The sequence below is a fragment of the Dermacentor andersoni genome, chromosome 4 (assembly GCF_023375885.2).
Source record: "Dermacentor andersoni chromosome 4, qqDerAnde1_hic_scaffold, whole genome shotgun sequence".
NCBI lineage: Eukaryota > Metazoa > Arthropoda > Arachnida > Ixodida > Ixodidae > Dermacentor > Dermacentor andersoni.
The window spans coordinates 30,822,261-30,845,327 of record NC_092817.1 but is presented as its reverse complement, the minus strand read 5'-3'; the positions used below and the strand labels follow the sequence as shown (position 1 = coordinate 30,845,327).

The window sequence follows — 23,067 nt, the reverse complement described above, 5'->3', positions numbered from 1 at the left end:
TCGTTTCGGCCAAAATAGATCGGAACTACAGCTCGTCCCACGTTTTCTCACACACCGCAAAACGCTACGTCCGCGAGAAATTTAAGTGAGAACAAGCAAGCCAGCTGTTCAGTAGAAAAGGCCGATTGCACGTTAATCTTATTGGCGCAACAATGTATGCACAGTCCCGCTTTTCGGTAACGAGCGTCGTCCCGCGTGGCTGCAGAAAATCGAGGGACGCACTGAGCCAGCTGGGCACCGAGGTGGGCGTACACGAGTTCGTCGCCTACTGGAACCACGGCGTCCGTCACCACGCCGTTTTGGACGTGCACGAAAGCCGGTCCAGCGGCGTCGGGGGCGTGCGTTCGTCCTTCGCTTTGCTCAAGGTGAGTCGTGTCAGCTGTGAACCGCGTTTTCGGCAGAAATGGCATGAAACGCTGACATTGCTCAATGGTGAAGTAGGGGAGCGCAATAGACGCAGGCAAATGCGAAGAAAAGCACAACGTGAGCGCTATAAACTTTTAGTTATCAGTAAGCGTTCACGCAAATGTCTACCTTGCTGATATTGCTGATATCGTTATGGCACAGTTTTTATACGAACTATAAAGAAAGCGGGCGCTTGTATCTAGGGTGGTTACAGTATTGTAGCTCCTACTCAGGCATTGTAATCTTAGGAAGTAAAGGGTGGTGTAAACGGATTAAATTTTCACTATACACAACCTAAATGTTACACCCTACTTTTACCGAAGCACAGATCACAGCCAAGCCAGACATCAAAAAGTTCCTGTGGTATTGCCCGGAGATTGAAGGACTGCACTGGTAACATAATCACACACAGGACCTGTCATTCAAGGGCCGCATTTACCCGCCAACACACCTAATGGTCTGTGGCGTCATCGGTTCCCTCTATGAAGCCCTCAGACTTTAAGGGCAGATTCCAATTCATTTCTTCTTATAAATCTTTGCTCTCTCTCTCTTTATTTCTCTAAATCGCCTACAAGAAAACCATAACTGAGAGAAAGCAATGCTTCTGGTTGCAAAAAGAAAAAAGAAACATGTCATGGCTTTAACCCTAATTTCAACACACACTATCAAGCTTGTTCCTCTTCTGTTACCCTTTGCGTAAGCATGTTCGACAATGACCGCAATTTGTATTTTTAATCTTTTAACCCACAGGCGTTCAAGTTTCTACAGCACGCACATGTGGAAAACGGTAGCCTCAATGCGGCGAACATCTTCCTCGGCTGTTCGACGATATTGTACGAGGATAGTTTACTGCACAAAAGTCTCACCGATGAATTAAGGTGAGAAAACAATGGTTTCCCTGAAAGACTTAAGCATGGCGACTATAACGAAAAGTCACCATCTCAATTTCTCCTTTTCATTTTTCCATTTCAACACGAAGTTATTGTTTCGTGGTTTGACTCTGCGCTATATTATTCAGCCTTATTATTCGTAATTTAGAGAAGTAGTGATTCTGTAGCTGTGCCGTGATGCCTGTGGTAACAACGTTTCCTTTTTCCTTTTTATTTTTTTTTTTTTTTGCCTTCTCAACCACATTCATGGAGCCTCTCACTGGAGCTCGGTCATTTGAGGGTCAAGGCGTTGCGGAAGCGCTGAAAAAGAAATGATCATCAAGAGTGGCGTAAACGTGCAGAAGTTACCATGTTTTTTCCTGAAAGAAACGTTTGCGTCCGCATAAAATTAATGCGGAGCTAAAACGGGATTCAGTCGGCCCTGGCCGGCAAAATTAACTGAACTCACAAAGGTTCCTTCGCAAATAGTAAGTTGTTAGCCTAGTATTCAATAACAGTTAGACTAACCAAAGCATTACTCCCTCGGCATGCAGACCTGACCGAACTCGCTCTGGCTCAGGCTCATCAAATTAGGCACAGCCAGGCTCATTCATATTGTGACGGGCTCGCGGTGCCACTTTCACCCGGTCTCACTCAGATCTACGGAATCACCGACTCGCTCATGAAATACTGCTGGGCTAGTGAGTTCGTCCGCAATGCACCAACTGGCACGATTGGCGTGTTCTTTGTTTAATTTCACGAGAATTAAAATGCGTAGGTGCTGCGTGCCCGAAAACTGCGCTTCAGAGAACACTCGACGCTTTAGGCACAGAATGTGTACTCAATGCCAAGGAGTGTAAATGTTGCATAGGGACAACTTCTAAAATGGACATTTCAAGAAATTGTATATCCGCTACATTCCGGCACGATACATCAATGAAAGTTCATTTAGGCGACTCAAGTTCTTTGTTCACATACCCTCCACTCGTGCTTACTGCTTTCAACTCGCACATGAACACACATTTCCCATTCAGTACAAACCAAGTTGGCACAACGTTGCATGCAACCTCGTGGACTGAAAAGAAAATTTCTAATCACGTTTCATTCAAACTTCCCCAATGCCCACATTCACGCAAGGTCCGATTCACTGGGAGGTATCCGGACTCACGTTTGCAAGGACTCGCTCAAGCATGAAGCAATGTTAACCAGCCTTCCTACTTAGCACATGCACGGTTCTTTAAGTGAACTACTCCTAACATCCTGTACATTATTCCTCAGCATGCGCTTGTGGGCTCGAAATCACGCAGTAGCACTAGTCTTAGGCCCTATAACGGGGGATCGCCGTTGCTGACGATGGTCATTCGCTGACCCTATCGTATGCAGTCTCCTCCCCGTGGACGTCTTGATCCTCACCACTCACTTGATGGCGTCCGAGGACAGCGGCAGAGTAGTCGTTCCCCCCACTGCCCTCAGGTCTCCGGAAGGACGCCACCCGCCGGCCATTGTAAGTGTCATTTTAAGAGGGGGCGCATGGACCACATTTTCGATTTATTTTCGACGTAACGTCACCCGGGCGTCGGTGGGCCCACATCGCTGCGCGCCATGACCACGCTTTGTTAAGCAGGAAAAACGTGGCACAATTCTGCGTGCGATCCGACGCGTATTACGAACCACAGCAGCCAGTGTGTTTTCAACGGGTTCCGGCTGTCCAGTCCGAGCAACGATCTTTCCGACACCGTGTCATATTGTGTGAAATGTGCACAGTAACAATATCCGACGAGTCATACTACGGATCGAAGGGTTTTGACGCACATGCCTTGATTGCGCGTTGTTATCCAGCGTACGACTTAGTCACACAAACAACAGTGCCCAACAAGTTAAACTGTTTGGTGTAACCACAGCCGCGTTTGCAAGAATCCGTCAGCAGCGCATCGCATTCACATAAACGCACTGGAAATGGTAAGGGAATACATCTACTTAGGACAGGTAGTGACCGCGGATCCGGATCATGAGACTGAAATAATCAAAAGAATAAGAATGGGCTGGGGTGCGTTTGGCAGGCATTCTCAGATCATGAACAGCAGGTTGCCATTATCCCTCAAGAGAAAAGTGTGTAACAGCTGTGTCTTACCAGTACTCACGTACGGGGCAGAAACCTGGAGGCTTACGAAAAGGGTTCTACTTAAATTGAGGACGACGCAACGAACTATGGAAAGAAGAATAATGGTTGCAACGTTAAGGGATAAGAAAAGAGCAGATTGGGTGAGGGAACAAACGCGAGTTACTGACATCTTAGTTGAAATCAAGAAAAAGAAATGGGCATGGGCAGGACATGTAATGAGAAGGGAAGATAACCGATGGTCATTAAGGGTTACGGACTGGGTTCCAAAGGGAGGGAAGCGTAGCAGGGGCTGGCAGAAAGTTAGGTGGGTGGATGATATTAAGAAGTTTGCAGGGACAGCATGGTCACAATTAGTACAAAACCGGGGTAGTTGGAGAAGTATGGGAGAGGCCTTTGCCCTGCAGTGGGCGTAACCAGGATGATGATGATAATGATGATGATGATTCACATAAACGGGCATGATGCGCCGGTCGAGGGAAGCTTGGGTGGATGAAGACACTTGGAGGCTAATTCATGTAACCGGGTAGAAAATGCCGTGAAGTGCAGAGAGAGTCAACGCGTGATATCTGAATTTTGCTCACCTCGTTATCCTCCACATAAAGGCGAAGTCCGCTGGATAAAAACAGGCTCGCGAACGCGTTTCGGTCACCGTTGTTTTTCGCTGCCAAGGATAGCGCCAAGAATCATGTCAAGCTGCTACTTAGCAGCTTTTTGTTTTTGTGCTCGCGTTCCTGATGTGCAGATGCTGTAATGAATGCCAAATTGATTGATTGATTGATTGATTGATTGATTGATTGATTGATTGATTGATTGATTGATTGATTGATTGATTGATTGATTGATTGATTGATTGATTGATTGATTGATTGATTCTCAAATATGTTAATGCTGGTGCATCTCATTATGATGACGCGCCAGGAAAGGTGATACGCTAGCGTCGTATTCATGTAAACGTGGCACGTGTTTCCGACGCGCCGCACGCCGCATCAGACGCAGTGCCGTTGCCTCCCCGTATAACTGGATGAGCTCCAGTTAACTACAGCCGCATCGCATCTGTCAACGCAGTTGGACGTGGCGCATCACTTATCCGAGGCCGAGTACCTGAGCCCAACCGCCACTGTTTGCTTTACGCTCACTATGGCGGTGCTGGCCTACGATGTGTCCTGGAAAACCCGCATTGGAGCGTTCTGCGACAAAGGACCCGTGCGAGTGCCCATAAAAGAGGTTTGTGCACGCGCCACTTCCAACGGTGCCCCGCATTTCGGTACTTGCGTCGCACTCGAAGCAGGTGGGTGGGTGGGCGGGAGGGGGGGGGGGGTTATTTTGCAAGTTTCCTCCTAGTGGATATGTCCATTTTGCCCGCTGCTGAAGAGTCTTGATTGGTTGCACAGGGGTACGCGTGAGGAGGACACAGGAGCACCCAGCCAATCAGCACTTCAGCAGCAGGCGAAGCAGACATGTCCACAAAGTGGACACTTACAGGCATCCGGCAAATCTCTTTAGAAAGAGGAAGGGGCAAGGGAGGAGGCAGCTGCCTTCCTCGAGTTGTCAATTTGCTTCGCGTTTTGAAGCAAAGTGCTATTTTTCTCTCCTCTCTTTTTGGTAGGTGTGCAGGCATCAGAACTACCCGCAAGATATCAAGTACGGAAATGGCACAGCAATCGCTCGGTTCCACTCTACGACGAAGAAGCGCCTTTACCTGTTCGACACGAAAGACAGCTTTCGCTTCAAGGTAAGATCCGGCATCCGTAGTTCGGCTTTAATCTGCGGTCTAGATGATTCGTCTCTGGCTTTGTTCATTTAACATTTTTTTGGCACTTAATGATTGGTAAGATCTCGCCATGCCGCCGCACAACAGCCGTCCCGGACCGCTTCGGCTTTTCGCGATGCTGCGGTGTCGTATTTGAAGATAAAACGCATTAAGGTGCGACGGCTTACTCGCTTTGAGCAAATCTGACCGTTTCACACTCGCCCCGTCTCTCCGCCGCAGATGTGCGCGCTCCGCAACATGTTCCCCGAGCTCGTGCACGGCTGGGCCGTCTTCGACGTGGACCTCGCAGACTACGACGGCACGTGCAACGGAGCTCCGAGAAGCTTCGATCGTGTACGCGCCATTCGCGAAACCTTCAACGAGTACCTCGAGCTCGGCCAGGAATGGTCGCCCACGCAGCCGTGCTGAACCTGTCTGCTCTCCTGATCGTGCTCGGAAAAAAAATTGTCTCGGAAAGTCGTCACCTATACTCCCAGCGTGTCCGTATTAACACGGCAGCCAGCCGCATTAATAGAATCCATTTGGTATTCATGATTTCGAGGCCACGACAATTCGCTCCATCTTGTGCATAATATAGAGATCGACCTGCATTGAGCGCTGTGTACGCGCGTAGCTAAGTGTCTGCGCCAGCTTGCGCATCTCGGTGTATCCGTACGCGCCAAGATGCACGCATGCGAATTCCTGGGAGGCCTTGAAAACACAATCCGGGTCTAATGACCCCAGTAAACCTGTAGATACAAATCTAGAAAACTAGAAAACACAGAAAGGAGAACACAGACACTGCGCTAACAAACAGTATGCATTATCATGATGTATATTTTATTCAGAGGCAAGCCCCGTGCCCAAACCCCACCCCCAAGCATTACCAACGCGATTTCGTTTTGTCGCTTGATCTTCAACAGTTGAAGCGCAGTGATTGATAAGAGTAACGTTAAGCGATGCTGAAAGACACAGTGTGGATCGGTCAGCAAACTCTGGCAGCTATACACTATTACAGTGCAGTGTAGCGTAAGCTGCGGACCGCGTGAGCCAATCAGCGAAATCAATGTGCAGATAATGTCGGTCTGTCAAGCGAGCGACGTATTAATACACGGCTGCGCCGCCGTCTCTAAAGAGCATGGAGCAGATGACGTGTCATGCACTGAGTACGCTTGCAATAAAACCTGTATATCAACGTGCCCCGGTTTCTCTCCCACACCCACCCCCCAAACACCTTTGCTACGCCTTTGACCGCCGCGGTTGTGTAGTGGCTACAGCGCTGTGCTCCTGATCTCGAGGTCGTGGGTTCGATCCCGACGCATTTCCAATGGAGGCGAAATGCAAAAAAAAAAAAAAGAAACGCTTGTTTACTTAGACTTAGGTGCAAGCTCAAAAGCCTCAAGTGGTCAAAACTAATTCGGAGTCCCTTGCTACGGCGTGCCACATAATCAGATCGTGGCGTTGGCACGTGAAACCTCGGAATTTATTTAAATTTTAACAGGGGGAAGGGTAGAAAAGAAGGCAATATATGGAATGAATCAGTCCGCCTAATCACGAGAAAGGAAGCTGACGATAACTGACGATGGCTAAGCAACTGACGAGAGTAGCTTCGATTTCTTGTTAAACAACTTAATGCGTTGAAACGGGGAAATCGTTTTCCTTGGCAATCTCTGCGCTAAGTTCGATGAGATTTGTTGCATTTGAAAGAAAAAATAACTAATAAAAACCTAGTAACTGTAGGAAGTCAATTTTCATTTCATCTCATCAATTACTTTTAGAAAAAAATGAGAATTGCAACATTCCAGAAAACAAAAAATGAGGTTGACCAACTTGTTTGCGAGGTTTATGAACTTTGCGAACCAACGACAAAAAAACAATCTCCCAGTTCTATAAATTATACGTAATGATGCATCTAAAGCTGACAAAATTGCTCTATTTGTGGTTCTGAAATTTAAAACTAACTTGAGAATAGGACTTCTTCAAAACCTGCTAAAACATTGTAACAATTTCACGTGACCTGAAAATTCATATGTCAAATTTGTCCGCTTGATGTGCTCCAACAGGTGCAGCTTAGAGAGCTGCGATCTTATTTTTGTGCAGAGTTACTATTTTGTAAACTTCGTGCTATAACTAGAAGCCGTACATCAATATTCCGCTTCCTGCAGTCGCTATAATTTAACATTTCGTCTCAAATGCAATAGATTTCATACAAATCGGTTCATCCGTTGCTTAATAACAGCGTTTTTGCGTTTTACGTGCATTTGAACTGGGATATCGGAGTTAACTGGCCCCGAGCTGAAGCTTCTTTTCTTAACGACGGATTTAAAGGTTGAGAGTAGAACGAGCAGGAAGGTCAATGCAGCGAGCGTTGCGACACCAGTCACCACCACGTTTCAAGACACCAGTCAAGGCCTGTATGTGGCTACGTTTACACGAACCCGATGCGAGCAGGTCATGTCAGAAATAAGGCTGACCGAGCCTGGCGTGACCGCTTTTACATGAATTTGCTTCGGAGTCGCCTGGACAACGACGCACGCAACGTCGATGCCGAGCCATCAACGCGTTCGAACAGGACTTAATTCCGGTTCCCCCATCGGTCTGCGACAGCTCTATGTCATGGCTCTTATCGTTACACTGAGGTTGCACCGCACAGTGCTTGCCTTTGCCTTGCCCAGATATCGTTCCCGCTGCCGGTGCATCTCGCGTCTCATTGTTCCCTCAGCGTTGGCAGGCCTGACCCATCCGCGTTTGCGTGCGCACTGCGAACGGGTCGGGTTGGGTCAACCTGACCCACGCACTCGGGCTGAGGCAACCCGATTCAACGCTCGTTCAACAGGACCAGGTGGTTTTTACATGAACTCGACAGCCCGATTCTAGCCCGACAAGCCGACTCGACCCGCTGCTGTGGGTTTCATAAAAACGCCCTGTGTGAATACGAGAACATCGGGCTCTATTCATATTAAAAGGCATGTTAAACGCAGACGTGGGGCGCTATAACGTGAAGCTATTCTAAATGTTTCTATCTCCTTTCTGCAATCAGCCCTCAACGATTTGTCAATTTTTGAAGAGGGGGTGATGGCCACCCCCATTTCACCGGTCTGTCGAGCAACGTCACGAAAGCTGCGAAACTTCCCTATATCAGCTATGGCTTGTACACAGTGATTATGCATGATTAGACCGAACAAAAGGAAAACAGTTATTTCCATTTCTACGCCTTTTTCGTCATTAGCCTACCGTTATTCGTCAAACGTTTTCCGGCTGCGCCCACTTTGCCCGTCTGTCACGCGACATCACGAAACAGCGAAAATTCACCACGTCAAAGCGACATACACGCATTAAAGATGCATTAATATGCAGAACAAAACAGCTTTTTTTTTTTCGGAATAGCCGAAAACTGCCCCCTTCCGAAAGGAATAGACGATCACTGCCTGCCGGTCATTCTGGCACTGGCTACTCTGAGCTGCCGGGGAGAATGTATTTATTTGCGTACAATAAAAATTTTTGCGTGGAAGTACAATGTTGTCGAACTCTTTGGACTCGACATCGCTCTTCCAACTTTCTTTTTCTGAGGATTCGTTTTAGCGGCGTTTTTATCCTTCCAGTGCACGCGGCCACGATTTTCTGCCAGCCACCGCAAGCCAAGTAAGGGAAAACTGGCCAATCGCAGATGCCCGTGCCGCCCTCCGCATCCGGTTATCTACTTTCAGTGCTCTAGCTCAGCCAAACCAAAACCCTCTCCACTTCCGGGTCTTCCTCGCCTCTTGTAAAATGCAGATTGCGAAAGTAGTGGCGTTGTATAAAAAGGACGATCGCAATGAATTAAGAAATTATAGACCTGTATATGTACTGCCATTTTTTTGTTTCAGAAGCCATGGAGAAGGTAATAGACATCAGGATATCAAGTTATGCTGAAAGTGCAAACTTCTAACAGTGTCAAAATCGGTTTTCGCAAAATATAAATCAGAACTGGCATTACTACAACAAAGAATGCATTCTAACACAGTTTGAATATAAATTTGTAACGGTTAGACTGTTCGTTGATTATGCTAAAGCATTTAAATTGAATTAACCATGAACTTCCAATAAAAATCTTAGTCATTATGGCGTACAGGCTTGCACACTGGACTAACAAAATCTTGCCTATGCCATCGGCAACAAATCGCCGAAATAAATACATCGAGGTCAGAGATTATGAAGGTACTTTGTAATGTCCTATAACGTTTATTTAATGATGAGGTGCGTATTAATTGCGCAAAGTTTGTTAGGAATGCCAATGACACCACCATTTTCTTTTCTGGTAATAAAATATGAACTCCAGGGTTCGACGGACACCCGTCTGGTCGGGAAAATTCGTGACGGGAAATATGGAGTGCCCACCAAACCATCAAAACAAAAAGGAAAAAAAGACGATTCGGCCCCACAAGGAGAGTCTAAACCGAAACGACTTTTTTTTTCCTTTTTGTTTGGAACGATTGGTCGGCGCTCGATATTTCCCACCGTGGTAATAAAATAGATAACCTTATAGACATCGGCAATGACATGCTACAAAAATTAGCGGTTTGGAGTTCACCTAATGTTGTGAAAATTAATGAGAGCAAAACAAAGGCGATCATTTTTAGCCCAAAGAACAGAGCCATCCCTCCACGTGCACATATTATTTTAAACGGTCGTTGCATTTTACTTGTTGATCATTTTAAGTGCCTAGCTAGGCATGGTGTTTTCTGTGAATATGTCCTCGGATAGCCATGTAAATCTTGTAATCAAAAAGATTGCACGCATAAGAGGAATAGTTGGTCGCCTCAAACACCGTCTCTCGACACAGGTGGAATTACATATCTTTAATTTCTAGTTATACTCTCACTTAACCTACTGCGTACTAGTCTGGGGTACCATGAGCTTTTCTAACCTGCAAAAAATGTATATGATGCAAGAACGGTTCATTTGGTATGCTTATAATACCCCTTTCGGGATACCAGCAGCTGATTTATTTATCAGTGTTCGTGTCATTAGAATCCTCCGGTTGTACCAATATAGAATAAGTATGCGAGTTAAATTTGAAATCAAGGAAGACTGAAGTATTTGACAGCGATTTCGTGTTTGGAAAATAAATAACAGGGTTAAGACCAGGAGAGGCGAAATATGGATGGTACAAACCACGGCGCTTAAACTCGGGAATGCAGCGCTGTGGCTATATGTTGTCATGTCTTCTCAATCATTGCGAATATATTAATTTTGATTTGCTTCCTCGTGCTTCAAGCAAGTTGAGCTTGAAAGTTGTAAAAAAAAGTAAAAAAACAGCCTTGGGAGCTATGCAAAAGGGGAAGGCAGCTGGGGAGGATCCCGTAACAGGATATTTGTTGAAGGATGGTGGGCAGATTGTTCTAGAAAAACTGGCCACCCTGTATACGCAATGCCTCATGACCTCGAGCGTACCGGAATCTTGGAAGAACGCTAACATAATCCTAATCCATAAGAAAGGAGACGCCAAACACTTGAAAAATTACAGACCGAACAGCTTACTGTCCGTTGCCTACAAAATATTTACTAAGGTAGTCGCAAATAGAATCAGGAACACCTTCGACTTCTGTCAACCAAAGGACCAGGCAGGATTCCGCTAAGACTACTCAACAATAGACGATATTCACACTATAAATCAGGTGATAGAGAAATATGCGGAATATATCCAACCCTTATATATAGCTTTCATTGATTACGAGAAAGCGTTTGATTCAGTCGAAACCTCAGCAGTCATGGAGGCATTACGGAATCAGGGTGCAGACGAGCCGTATGTAAAAATACTGAAAGATATCTATAGCGGCTCCACAGCCACCGTAGTCCTCCATAAAGAAAGCAACAAAGTCCCAATAAAGAAAGGCGTCAGGCAGGGAGATACGATCTCTCCAATGCTATTCACAGCGTGTTTACAGGAGGTATTCAGAGACCTGGATTGGGAAGAATTGGGGATAAGGGTTAATGGAGAATACCTTAGTAACTTGCGATTCGCTGATGATATTGCCTTGCTTAGTAACTCAGGAGACCAATTGCAATGCCCGCTCACTGACCTTGACAGGCAAAGCAGAAGGATGGGTCTGAAAATTAATATGCAGAAAACTAAAGCAATGTTTAACAGTCTCGGAAGAGAACAGCAGTTTACGATAGGTACCGAGGCACTGGAAGTGGTAAGGGAATACATCTACTTAGGGCAGGTAGTGACCGCGGATACGGATCATCAGACCGAAATAATCAGAAGAATAACAATGGGATAGGGTGCGTTTGGCAGGCATTCTCCAATCATGAACAGCAGGTTGCCATTATCCCTCAAGACAAAAGTGTATAACAGCTGTATCTTACCAGTATATCACCTACTGGGCAGAAACCTGGACGCTTACGAAAGGGGTTCTACTTAAATTAAGGACAACGCAACGAGCTATGGAAAGAAGAATGATAGGTGTAACGTTAAGGGATAAGAAGAGAGCAGATTGGATGAGGGAACAAACGCGAGTTAATGACATCTTAGTTGAAATCAAGAATAAGAAATGGGCATGGGCAGGGCATGTAATGAGAAGGGAAGATAAGCGGTGGTCATAAAGGGTTACGGACTTGATTCCAAGAGAATTGAAGCGTGGCAGGGGGCGGCAGAAAGTTAGGTGGATGGATGAGATTAAGAAGTTTGCAGGGAAAACATGGCCACAATTAGCACATGACCGGGGTAGTTGGAGAAGTGTGGGAGAGAATTATAGAGAATTAGAGAGCCAGAATTGTTATTATTATTATTATTATTATTATTATTATTATTATTATTATTATTATTATTATTATTATTATTATTATTATTATTATTATTATTATTATTATTATTATTATTATTATTACTATTAAGCTCGCTCGACACAGGCGGCAGTATGCAGCTTTAGTGACCCTTGATTTAGCTAAAGCATGTGACAGTGTAGTGCATGTCATACTCTTTAACGTTTTAAATAGCATGAGTTTTTCTTGGTATATTATAAATTGTTTGTATAAATGTTTAAAAGATAGGAAGTTGCTCCCATCGTAGCTTTCTGACACCAAAATATAAGCAATCAAAGGAGTTTCCCAGAGTTCTGTCTTTTCTCCTATTTTGTTCGATGTATTATTAAGCTCAATTCCACTGTGCGACAACGTACAAGAGCATGTCTATACATACAACATAGCATTCTTTGCGTCTGCGAGTGACATTCACTTATTGCAAAGAACACTTCAGTCCTACTTAGAAACGCTTGAAGCTTGGTTTATGGACATTCGAATGTAGCTTAACGTTACAGGGACCGACAACGGCTAGGAACACGATTCAAGGTAACCCCGCTGATGCAAAGATTGCCTGTCGTATTGGCTAAAACGTACCCCGTTTTCTTTTCTTTTTTTTTATTGTACGTGGATATACATTTTTGATTCTTCACTGAAACTCACGAATATAGCCTTTGGCGCCCCACGCGACAAAAACATGCAGATGCGTGACATATCACGTGACCTTCTACTTGTGTACGTGGTTCAAGGTCCTTTTATTAGTATTGAAATGCAGTACACTTTATTTCTATTATAAGTTTTTTTTTTCTAACTTACAATGCGCAGATATGCCTTCGTTTGTAATGAGCAGAAAAGTGGCGCTGCCTTGACCTTCGTTTTCGACGAGTAGGCTTGGCTCGTCTATCGACAAAATATGACGCCGGTGGCCAGTCATGACGTAGGCGTGTACTTGGGGGAAAACGTGGCACAAATATAAGAAATGCCTATACAACAACGCAAACTTATTGTAGCAGCTTTTTATTTTCAAAAGTGGTTGAGAAGATCAGAATATGTGGCTACCACAGTTCCACTCACTCCTGTGAAAGCAGAACGATGGGCGGCGGTTCACAATTTGCGAGGCGGGCTGTCGGCATCGCTCTTACTTCTCACCGTTGCTGGAGGAGAGAGACTCTTCTTTAGAGGCTGCTCAGATTTAAAAATTCTGCTTACAAAATATCTGCGCGCTTTTGAAAGTAACCGCTGCAGGTGTAAACACTACCAAGTGCGAGGCTTTCTGTTGCGCCATAAAAAAAATGGGTCCTTAAATATCGGTTGTCCGTCGCTTTAACAAAAGCGTCTCGATTGTTTTTCCTTTGAATGTACAGGTTAATATCTCTCTCCAACACTGGCAGGAAATAATTCCGCAAGTTGACTTTATCAAATGTCTGAGTGTAACACATGATGCAAAACTGAGCTGGCAAACTCCCTTTGATCATGTTAAGTCTGGGGCAACACACGCTGTTGGCATGATAAGCAAACTTGGCCGACTTGTCTCTGGGCTACGCAGGGACACTCTCGTAATGTACGTTTCGACCGATACTGGAATTCGGGTGCATGCTATTCTCTCGTGGACAAGCATACAAGATTAGCCCCCTCGTAATTCTAGCCCGGGAGGCTATTCGTAATTGCCTTGGTTTGCCAAAATTTGTTTCTAGCAATGTTTCATATCAACAAGCACGAGTGCCTACTCTTCCTTGCAGATTCTGCACTGTAACAGTAAAAACATACTTAAACATTTACAAATCTTCGTTGAGACGACCACAGTTTGTATTGATTAATGAAACAAGGGCACTTTCCGATGAGCATTGGTCCCGCTTACATAGACCTCCGCTTCTGTTTCTACTAGCTGAGCTAGGACCATTAAACGTTGCACATAAGATCATTTTCCCAAACAAGGCCTTGCCTAACATAAAGATTGAATGTGATTATATATTTCCATCCAATGCCAAACTCCTGCATATTTAAACGCTACATATTTAAATGGAATGTTACAAGATCATTTAACGCAATTGGGAATAGATAATGTGATTACCACTGATGCATCAATGAATGAGGAGAAAGCGGGTGCGGGTATTTTCTCCGAGTCGATATCCTGGTCATATGCATTTTACACACGTATTTCTGGCTAACTTTCAGCCATCATCTTAACTCTTCGAAAACTTCCTTTAAATTATTCAACACTGGTTATAGCGACTGATTCACTATCAGTATGCACGTCACTCACTCCATCTTCAGACACTACTGTAGTCAATACAATTAAATCGTTAATCCCTCCAAACGTAAGTCTGGTACGTTTGGTGTGGGTTCCAGGTTATTGTGAGATATTCATAAATGAAATGGCTGACACACTTGCGCGGAACTGTCTTCATGGACCAGTTATGTCCGTTATGCCTGCTTCGCCTATTGTCACTGCGGTTAGGTCTAGAAAGCTTTCTATATTCCAAGATTCTACAAAACTGAAAATCCCAACGTCGGAATTTAATCATTTGCTTTTATTCATGGGCAATAAATGGTGTCCCAAGCGTAAATTAGAAATTTCCGTGACGAACTTACGCTGCCGCATCCCAACATTAAATATTTACTTGCCCAGGTCCGGTATGGCACCGTACCCTGTGTGCCCTAGCTGCCAGGAACATGAAAACATTGACCATTTTCTACTAACATGCCGTCCATTTAGAAATCACAGGAAAAGATTCGCCTTTTCATTCCGAAAATTAGGAATGAATTTTTCTCATATCTTCTCGCTCGGAGTTTCTTCATTGAGCTAAAGCCACAGGAACACTTGTGTGCCCGTTTTCGGTTATCTCTGTGAAACAAGAAGAGTACCATTTTAATTCTCGGAATCAGTAATCGGATATCTCAACAAATCGCTGATCTAGTGTTCGAAATTAAGCTAATACCAACAAAAATACCACAATTTGCAGTTTATATTTAATTGCAGTTAATTTTATTTCGGTATGTGCCAAGTAAATGTATTTTTTTATTGTCATTAAAGTGCTGCCTCACCCTGACTTACTTTTTCGTTTAAGTGTTTCTCCCTTCCCTTTCTCTTTAACCTTTAAACGCCGGCTTCTTGGCCAATCCCCCGTAATGGGGAAGCGCCACAAGTGAAGGAACAAGCTAGAAAGCAAACTGCGCGGCATGGACCAAGGGTCGGGTAGCATTACAGCAAGAAATGGGAGTACATTTAAATGCAAAGCATAATGAAACACAAATTAAGTAGCGGCAGGCTCGTATCAAAGGAAAAAATAATATGGAGCGATAGACTAGGTCAATAACAATAAAGGTTTAGGAAAATCCCGACGAAATATGTAGAAGAAGAAGGACCCGGAGACATCGAAGGCGATTCTCACAACTCCGGCTGAGGAAAATGGGTACGTTTATTGTATTTCGATTCTGACTCACAACTTTTGCCACAAATATCGATGTATAACTCATTACGGACTCAACCTTCGTTGGTTTTGCTGAAGGCTAGATGCGCTTTCGTCGAGTCCACGTAAACGCATACCCATAGTGCCTCAGGTTAGAGGGGTCGCCTTGCGCCGCATATAGTACCGGTCTGGGCCAATTAAACTATACATCCAGGATTTTACCGTACAGACTTCCGGTAGAAGGCTATGCATTTTCTTAGACTTCTCCTCTTGGCTGCACGCCAGAAATTGCGGCGATCCTAGGGGGAAGCCATCTTTTATCGGCGCCAGCGGGAACTGGCGGAAAGAACAAATGAACAATCGTGCTAACGCTCAGCCTGTTAAAATTTAAATTCTGAGCACTTACGTGCCAAAAGCGCGATATTATTCTGTGGCACGCCACACCAATAACTCCAGGTTAATTTTTAATTTTGACCACCTGGGATTCTTTAACGTGCGCCCCATGGACGGGTCACGGACGATTTTGCACTTATATATGAACGAGAAGAAAGGAAACCGAGGGGCATGATTTTTATTGATTGCATAGGGAAAATTGTATATATATATATATATATATATATATATATATATATATATATATATATATATATATATATATATATATATATATATATATACAGAGAGAGAGAGAGAGAGAGAGAGAAAGAGAGAGAGAGAGAGAGGGAGATCTGCCTCTACAGCGTGACTGGCTTCCCATACACCACACTCATACACTTTTTCTTTCACTTACCCCCCCCCCCTAATGGTAACGCATTAAAATACAGGAGATCACAAAGGCAATGTTACCACAATAGTCTGCATTGAACGCCTCATCTTTACATCTGTAAATGCAAGTTGCATACCGCACAAAAAAAGAGCAAAGTAAATAAAATAAAATAATAAGTATGGACATACCTGCAAGTGAAAGGCTACACTGCGCTCTGTGCACTAATTACCATACGTTATCCTGAAAGAACAGATAAAATGTGGATTTGCTTATGCAAGCGAAATGTACTCTAAATGCGATAAGGTAACCTGTACGCTAAATACGTTACATTACGCTGAGCATTACATTGACAACGGCAAAAAATTTAAGCAAGGCAGAGCCCCTATTTGAACAGTATATCATGTGAAAACATTCCACGGGGCTTTGGCCATCCCTAACATTGGTTACAGCATATGTTTCAAACTCGGTAATTAAAACGCTGCATGCTCTTATAATACAGTACGAAACGCTTAGGTGAGGACGTGTTCAGTCTGGGCATTTTCAAAATACATGTGGTAAACTATTCGTGCTCAAGGTTTATGTAGGGACTGAATGGAAGCTCTTAGGCTCGTACTCGCTAGTATTTGAGCTAAAATTGTTCGTAAGGAAAGATGCCACCCGATCGTGATTGAAAAAATAATTCAATTTTTACCTTAATTAGCTTTATCTTACAAATGGTTTGATTAGGAGGCACGTCGTAGTGAGGGACTCCGTAATAATTTGGACCACCTGGGGTTCTTTAACCTGCACCTAAATCTAAGTACACAGGTGTTTTCGCATTTCGCCCCCACCAAATGCACTCGCCGTGGCCGGGATTTGATCCCGCGACCTCCTGCTGAGCGGTCCAAGCCCGATCGTGATGTCGGGCCTCTTATTAGCGGAGGCAGCCACGCAACCAACGGAAAACAGCACTTACGAACGAAAAGCTTTGTGAATTCCGCCACAGGTCTTTAAGTGACCTCGTTGAACTTTAACAAATTTCGATTCGTGTATGCCGTCAACTGGGGTAGCTACTAGAGTTTCCATTTAGCAGTGTGTTCAAAGGGGCTGGTTGGTTCATTCTTAGAATAAAAACAAACAGCGTAACACAGGACGAGCGAGTAAAGAGCACAGGACAGAGCGCTCTGTCCTGTGCTCTTTACTCGCTCGTCCTGTGTCGCGCCGTTTCTGTTTTTATATTAGAGCTTCCAACCGACCAGAATTTCGGGGTGCAGTCCCGATTTTTGAGTAAATGTACCGAGTCTCGACTTCACCCGGTCGGGGACGACCACATCTCTCGACTTTTCCTTCTGCTGAATAACTGTCAACAAACCGGATTTCCTTTTCTTATAATGCCTGACAGCTCGGTTTACACATTTTTTTTTCTTTTGTCTTCTGTTGAATAGTCAGAAACATAAAAGCGGTTTCGTTTATGGCATGATTCTAGTTCCGGTTTAGTCTAATCATTGAAAGTACCTTGCAACTACTCCACCTTTCTTGCTGTAAATCACGACGTGGTAGGAATTTTTTTTTTTTTAATTTTGCACGTGCAGACTGGTAAACTTCTGGCACTGGCAGACCCGTCAACAACCTTATTGACAACATAAACAGAAAAAAAAAGGGGGCGAGGGGGTGCAGAAGATGGAAGGACACCTGTTGCGCCTTTTCCTTTCACAGTGGATGACATGCTGGGCATCGCGGCCACTGCATCTGCTCTGCGACTCTCTTCTAGAGAGATGGATAACGGATGAAAAACTAACAATGAAGTTTCAGAGCAATAAATTGATGGCTTATAGTTGTTTCGACATTTTGGGTAAAGGGGAGTGCTAGTGCAATGCGGAAAGGCAGCCCCTAAGGAAAGGCAGTGCCTTTCCTGTGTACTTCTCTAGCGGGCTTTAGTAACAGGAGGATCGCAGCGACAGAGTTCTCTCAAATAATTTTTAGGTGAAACTCCACACCGTTTTTTTTAACGCAAGCCCGACCTATATATCTTCCCTGCAAGGAGGTCTAACGGAGTGCCGACTCCAGTATATAGCTCAGCCGGTCGACTAGTATAAATTGGTTCACTCTTAACCGCCGGATGACATGGTCATCTTACAATAGTGATAGTTGTTATCTGTGATCATATCTAGCATCGTGTTAAACTAAAGCTTAGTTTTGGTTTTTTTTTTTTTTTTTTTTTGCTTGCAGCGGAGGAAGACGATATGTCTGGTAAGTTCTGTTCCGCAATTTACGCGAATGGTGACAAGAACGTGCTTCAATTAAGTAAAAATAAAGCCAAGCTGGATTTCACAATCTACCGGTACATACACTCCGTGTTAGCGCATGTCGTGCCATTTATGTAGCGATGTTATCTTTTGGTAGATTTCAAACTGGTGCTTATTTAGTCGCCCTTTACGCCTTTCAGACGAAGACACCTCCAATGACTCCCTAAGTAAGCACTCCTTTGCCTGCACGTTTTCTTGTTTTGTTCTTTTGCCTCTGTAACCTATTTTTTTCTTATCTCGGTGCACCTACTCCGCCTGCACTGCGCGTTCTAAGATTGCATCCGCCGCTCCTTGCTTGCACACCACGGAGGAGACAGCATTGCGCAACACTATTGAAGCCAGGCATACCGGCCCAGCACGTCTACGTAAGATCAGAGCGCGTGGTAGGTTTTACGACTCCCTGTCCTAACGAACAAGTGCGCATAAATTAAATACTGCGGGTCGCCAAACATTCCCCGGCAGTTCGCTGGGTCTCAGAGGTCACGTGTTGGAGTGATGCTGCGAGGGAGAAAGCAAAGGACATGGCTCCAAGGAGAATTCGACTGCCAAGACTGGCTACGTGACTTAGCTCTCCCTCCTAGTTTAATGCCTTCCTCCATGTTGCACACGCAGCACCGTACTGTGAAGAGAAAAAAGAAAACCAAGAACTGGTTACAGATTTTTCTCAATTGCTGCAGATAATGAGAGCAAACAAGCAAACAAAAAGTGATCAACCTTTTTGTAGGCCAACTTGTAAATATATACTATTAAGGCAAAAGGCTTAAGTGGCTCATGGGTCGAAAAATCCGTTGTCCGGCGTTATCGAAAAATTGACCGTCCGGCGTTATGGCACCAAAATTGATAGGAGTCGAACCCACGATCTCTGGTGTTAATTAAGGCAAAGTTAATTAAGCAAGGTGTAATTAAGCTAGACTTAATTAAGGCACCCGAACCCTTTGGTGGGAGTCGAATCCTCGACCACTGGTGGCGCCAAAATTTAATGGCGTCAAAATTTATGGTGCCATCATTGATGGCTGAACCTACGACCATTGGTGGGAGTGGAACCTACGAACTTTGGTGTTAATTCGAAGGTAACTAGCGCCCAGCTTATTAAGATATAGTTAACTAGGCACTCGATCCCACGGCCTTTGGTAGGAGAAAATAAGTAATAGGAAGTAACAAGGCATTCAAACGATAATGTCAAGTAATTTAATGAATGACTCGTGAGTGCGCAGGTTTTCGCCTTCATCCTCTTTAGCCTAGGCTAAGTGGCTGCCACCTTTATTGGCTTCTCTGTTGCGAGACGACCTCGACTGCGCTATCTATTGAAAAAGCACACAAAACTTGATTTCGTTGACTTCAAATCGTGAAAATGGTAGCGAAATTGTTATTGCCCTATTTCGCTGATTTAGCGTTCTCTTCCCGCTTTCTTTTTTCTCACAGATCTGGTTTCGATACTTAAAAAGTGAGTGCGAAAGAATATCAGTCAACCGTAGCACTTTCCGCGGTGAAATATTAGTACTTGTTAGTAAAATCTGTGGCCTATACACATGCGCATCAGCAGTTAAAAGCCTTGTCGATGCTCTTCTTTTTGGTAAATGGCCGATGCAAAATGCTTCTCAAGTAAAACCGTCGTGCTGATCTCTCTGCTATGTTATTGGCAGAACTCTTGAATCATATTGTTTGCAAAAGTCCCCGCAGACACTATGGTTCAAATTAGGGGTACTACTCAGGACATTGTCAAATTCCTCTTTGTTGTCTTTTCCCACCATGTTGACGTATTAAGCCAATCAGAGAGGCCGCAGAAGCCCTGCGAGCCAGTCAGAGCTGACAAAAAATAGCGAATTCGACAATATCGCGGAATTGACAGTGTCCAGAACCGCAACCACGGACACAGTGTTTCGAACAGCGTGGTGGGCCTGCTGATTGGGCCTATGGGCCTATGGACAACAGTTTCTTTTTTACCACAACAGTATATCTCGACAAAACCTGCAACCAAAGTCAAACTACCAGTAATTTTAATCAGCACTTTTTTTTTGTCAGTCAAACTGGCCATTTCAGACAGGCGATTGGTGACGACAGGTCTCACCTTGTCGCTCCCTGGTGGCAAGTTGATAAGTTACCAACACGTAAAAAGGTACCCGAGCGTGCTCGAAGTTCGAAGCGGACTTTCGACACTGGTATGATGCAACAGCTTTGCTCTTGATAATCACTGCATACTAAGACACAAGTGCGTGCGAAATCGGGCAAAAATAAATAATTCACTTACCCTACATACCAAAATAAGATTCATCGTCTCAAGAATATGGTTACGAAGATGACTAGATAAACTTTTGCGCGTCCAGAGGATATGTGGTATTCCTTCACAATAAAATTGCTGTAACGCACTGACTTTTTAAAGCGGGTCAGTCACCTTTTGGCAACGTTAAGGATTCATAAACTCGTCTATGGCTTGCGGGACGCCCTTGAATAACATATGCGTAGTCGAAGTAGAACATGTACATTCGTAAACCGGTTTTAACTGTAGAAAACATCTCCTTACAGTTTTTAACATAAAAAAGCGCATTTTAAGCAGTAAAAGGTTAGCAATATTGGAGCCAATTGGCATAATGTTTGCGACGGCAAATACGTGCGCTTTTAGGTATGAGAAAGCTAATTGATTTGTTTGCAGTGACAAGGGTCCCATTTTTAATGAGAAAACAGACGTTTCCGCACAGCTGGCCATGCTTGGCCGAATTGGCGTACTCGTAATCGGGCTTACGTACTCTGTTGATTTCAATTCTCATTTATGCTGGACTATTTCGCTCAAACTCCGTGTCAAGTAGAACTCCTCAGTGTTTCCTGCGACGGACGTCAGAAGTCAAATTATGCAGACATCTCAGAGATCATCAATCGGGCGTCACCTAAGCACGATTTCGGTCGCCTCGCAGCCCTGAGCCCGAACAGCCAGAGCCGACCGGTAGCACGTGGAGCACTCTCATGGTGGGCACCGGAGTGGTTCTGGCCCTGGTCGCAGTGGGCGTCCTCTTCTTTCTCACCGTAATGGGTAGGCACATGCACTTAAGCTCATAGCTTCGTTTTTCTGTATCGGGGCCTTCAGTCTATATATATGAATGCTTAAGACCAATCTAAAAGATGGACGCGGAGCGTATGGGAGGAAAAGAAAAGGTCGCGTGACTACGAGTGCATCAATGGCATATCTGTGACTGCACTGTGCATTCCTATTGCAAGGCACAGCAGCAGCAGTAGATGATAAAGCGTGCGTGTTTGGCACTGACTCTCACAGCCACAGGCCTCCCACAACCGCGATATGTAAGAGGCCCACCCGAACCCGAGCCGAGTGTGGTTTGGACTGAGAGCAGACGACGAGCAAGCTGATCCACAAGAAAACGGCGCAGAATTCGACAGCTGAAAAGTAAAATAAAGTCGACGTTTAAAGTGGTCACTGTATACAGACGCTAACATTTTGCACGAAAGGGTGAAAAATATTGTTTAATTGATAGATGTTTGCATAATGCTTCACATCAGCCAATTAATCTTTTTCACGGAAATGTTGAAGAAATGAAGTTCTATTCCGCTAAGTCTATATTAGCTGTTCTAATTAACAGTGTACAGTGCTGTACATGCTTCCCAGTTTCCGACTGCGCCGACCGCGCACCACTCCCTCAACGCCGGGTCGAGTCGTGGTGGACCATCGGTGCCCAGAAACTGAGCTTTCGTCCGTCGTGTGAATCGACCTTTAAACTCCCGACGTGCTGACAATGTAGAACACTAAAATCCAGATAGGCTTACGAAGAGACCACTGGAAGGCTTCGAGACTGTTGTAAACTTGCTTTCTTGGCTAGCGCACCCAACATTTCACCGGAAAACGAGGCCGAATTCCTCATGCCCCATGTTCCCCATATCGAACGATTCGATATGCACCGCGCGGAATTCCGTATAAAACTCACGTGATCACGAGGTGTTATAGCATAGGGGGTTGATTTGATAGAGAGGTGGTTATTGCTTTGGCGTGTTTGTACTTTCCCGTTGGGTAAATAAAACGGGCGTCCCTCTACCGACATCGCGGGATCGCGTGCAGGCACCAAAGCCGTCAAGTCCCCAGGCGCCCTCAAAGGCACTGATGGTAGCAGTGCCGGTACCACCGGCGACCACAGCACGAGGTCGACGGGAGGTGGCCAGGTCGACGTCGAGAGGCGGGGCGCGAAACGCGCCGTCGGCGACAGCACCGGTGACGCCGCCGACACTGGCACCACTGACAAGCCTGCCGAACGCGCCCGCCAGCGTGACAGCAGTGTCGAAAAAGGCGACATGTCCACCCCCACCCACGCCGAAGGGAGCGGCAACGCGGCCAGCTGGAAGTCGCCCTCGACAACGCCAAGTCCTCCTGAACGTAAGAGTCGCCACATAGTGCGCAGCACTACATTAATCGAGGAACAATGCAGAGGTAGCGTAACGTTAAGAGACAGGATGGCGCCACTGTACGGACTAAAGTGCAAACTGGTTTAGCTGATGCTGTAGTTAACATTAGGAGAAAGAAGTGTAGTTGGGCAAGTGATGTAATGCGCAGAACAGATAACTCGTGCTTTGCTATAGTAAAATAATGTGACAAAAGATCGGGAAACGCAGTCGATGGAAGCAGAGAGTTAGGTGGAGCCATGCGAGTAGGAAATTTGCAGGCATGGGATGCAGTCGGTT

At 44.9% G+C, this 23,067-nt stretch overlaps 2 protein-coding genes across 2 annotated transcripts in view; one reads left to right on the top strand and one right to left on the bottom strand.

Moving 5' to 3' along the window:
- The window catches only part of LOC126536862 (myosin light chain kinase, smooth muscle-like), a 163,626-nt gene that overhangs the window by 132,881 nt on the left and 7,678 nt on the right, over positions 1–23,067 (bottom strand). The gene's annotated exons all lie outside the window — the stretch shown is intronic.
- On the top strand, positions 121–5,937 carry LOC129386156 (uncharacterized). The gene is made up of 6 exons (XM_055073568.1): positions 121–365; positions 1,156–1,283; positions 2,658–2,778; positions 4,462–4,620; positions 5,003–5,128; positions 5,387–5,937. The coding sequence occupies exons 1-6, from the start codon at positions 153–155 to the stop codon at positions 5,573–5,575; spliced, it is 936 nt and encodes a 311-aa protein (XP_054929543.1). The 5' UTR covers positions 121–152; the 3' UTR covers positions 5,576–5,937.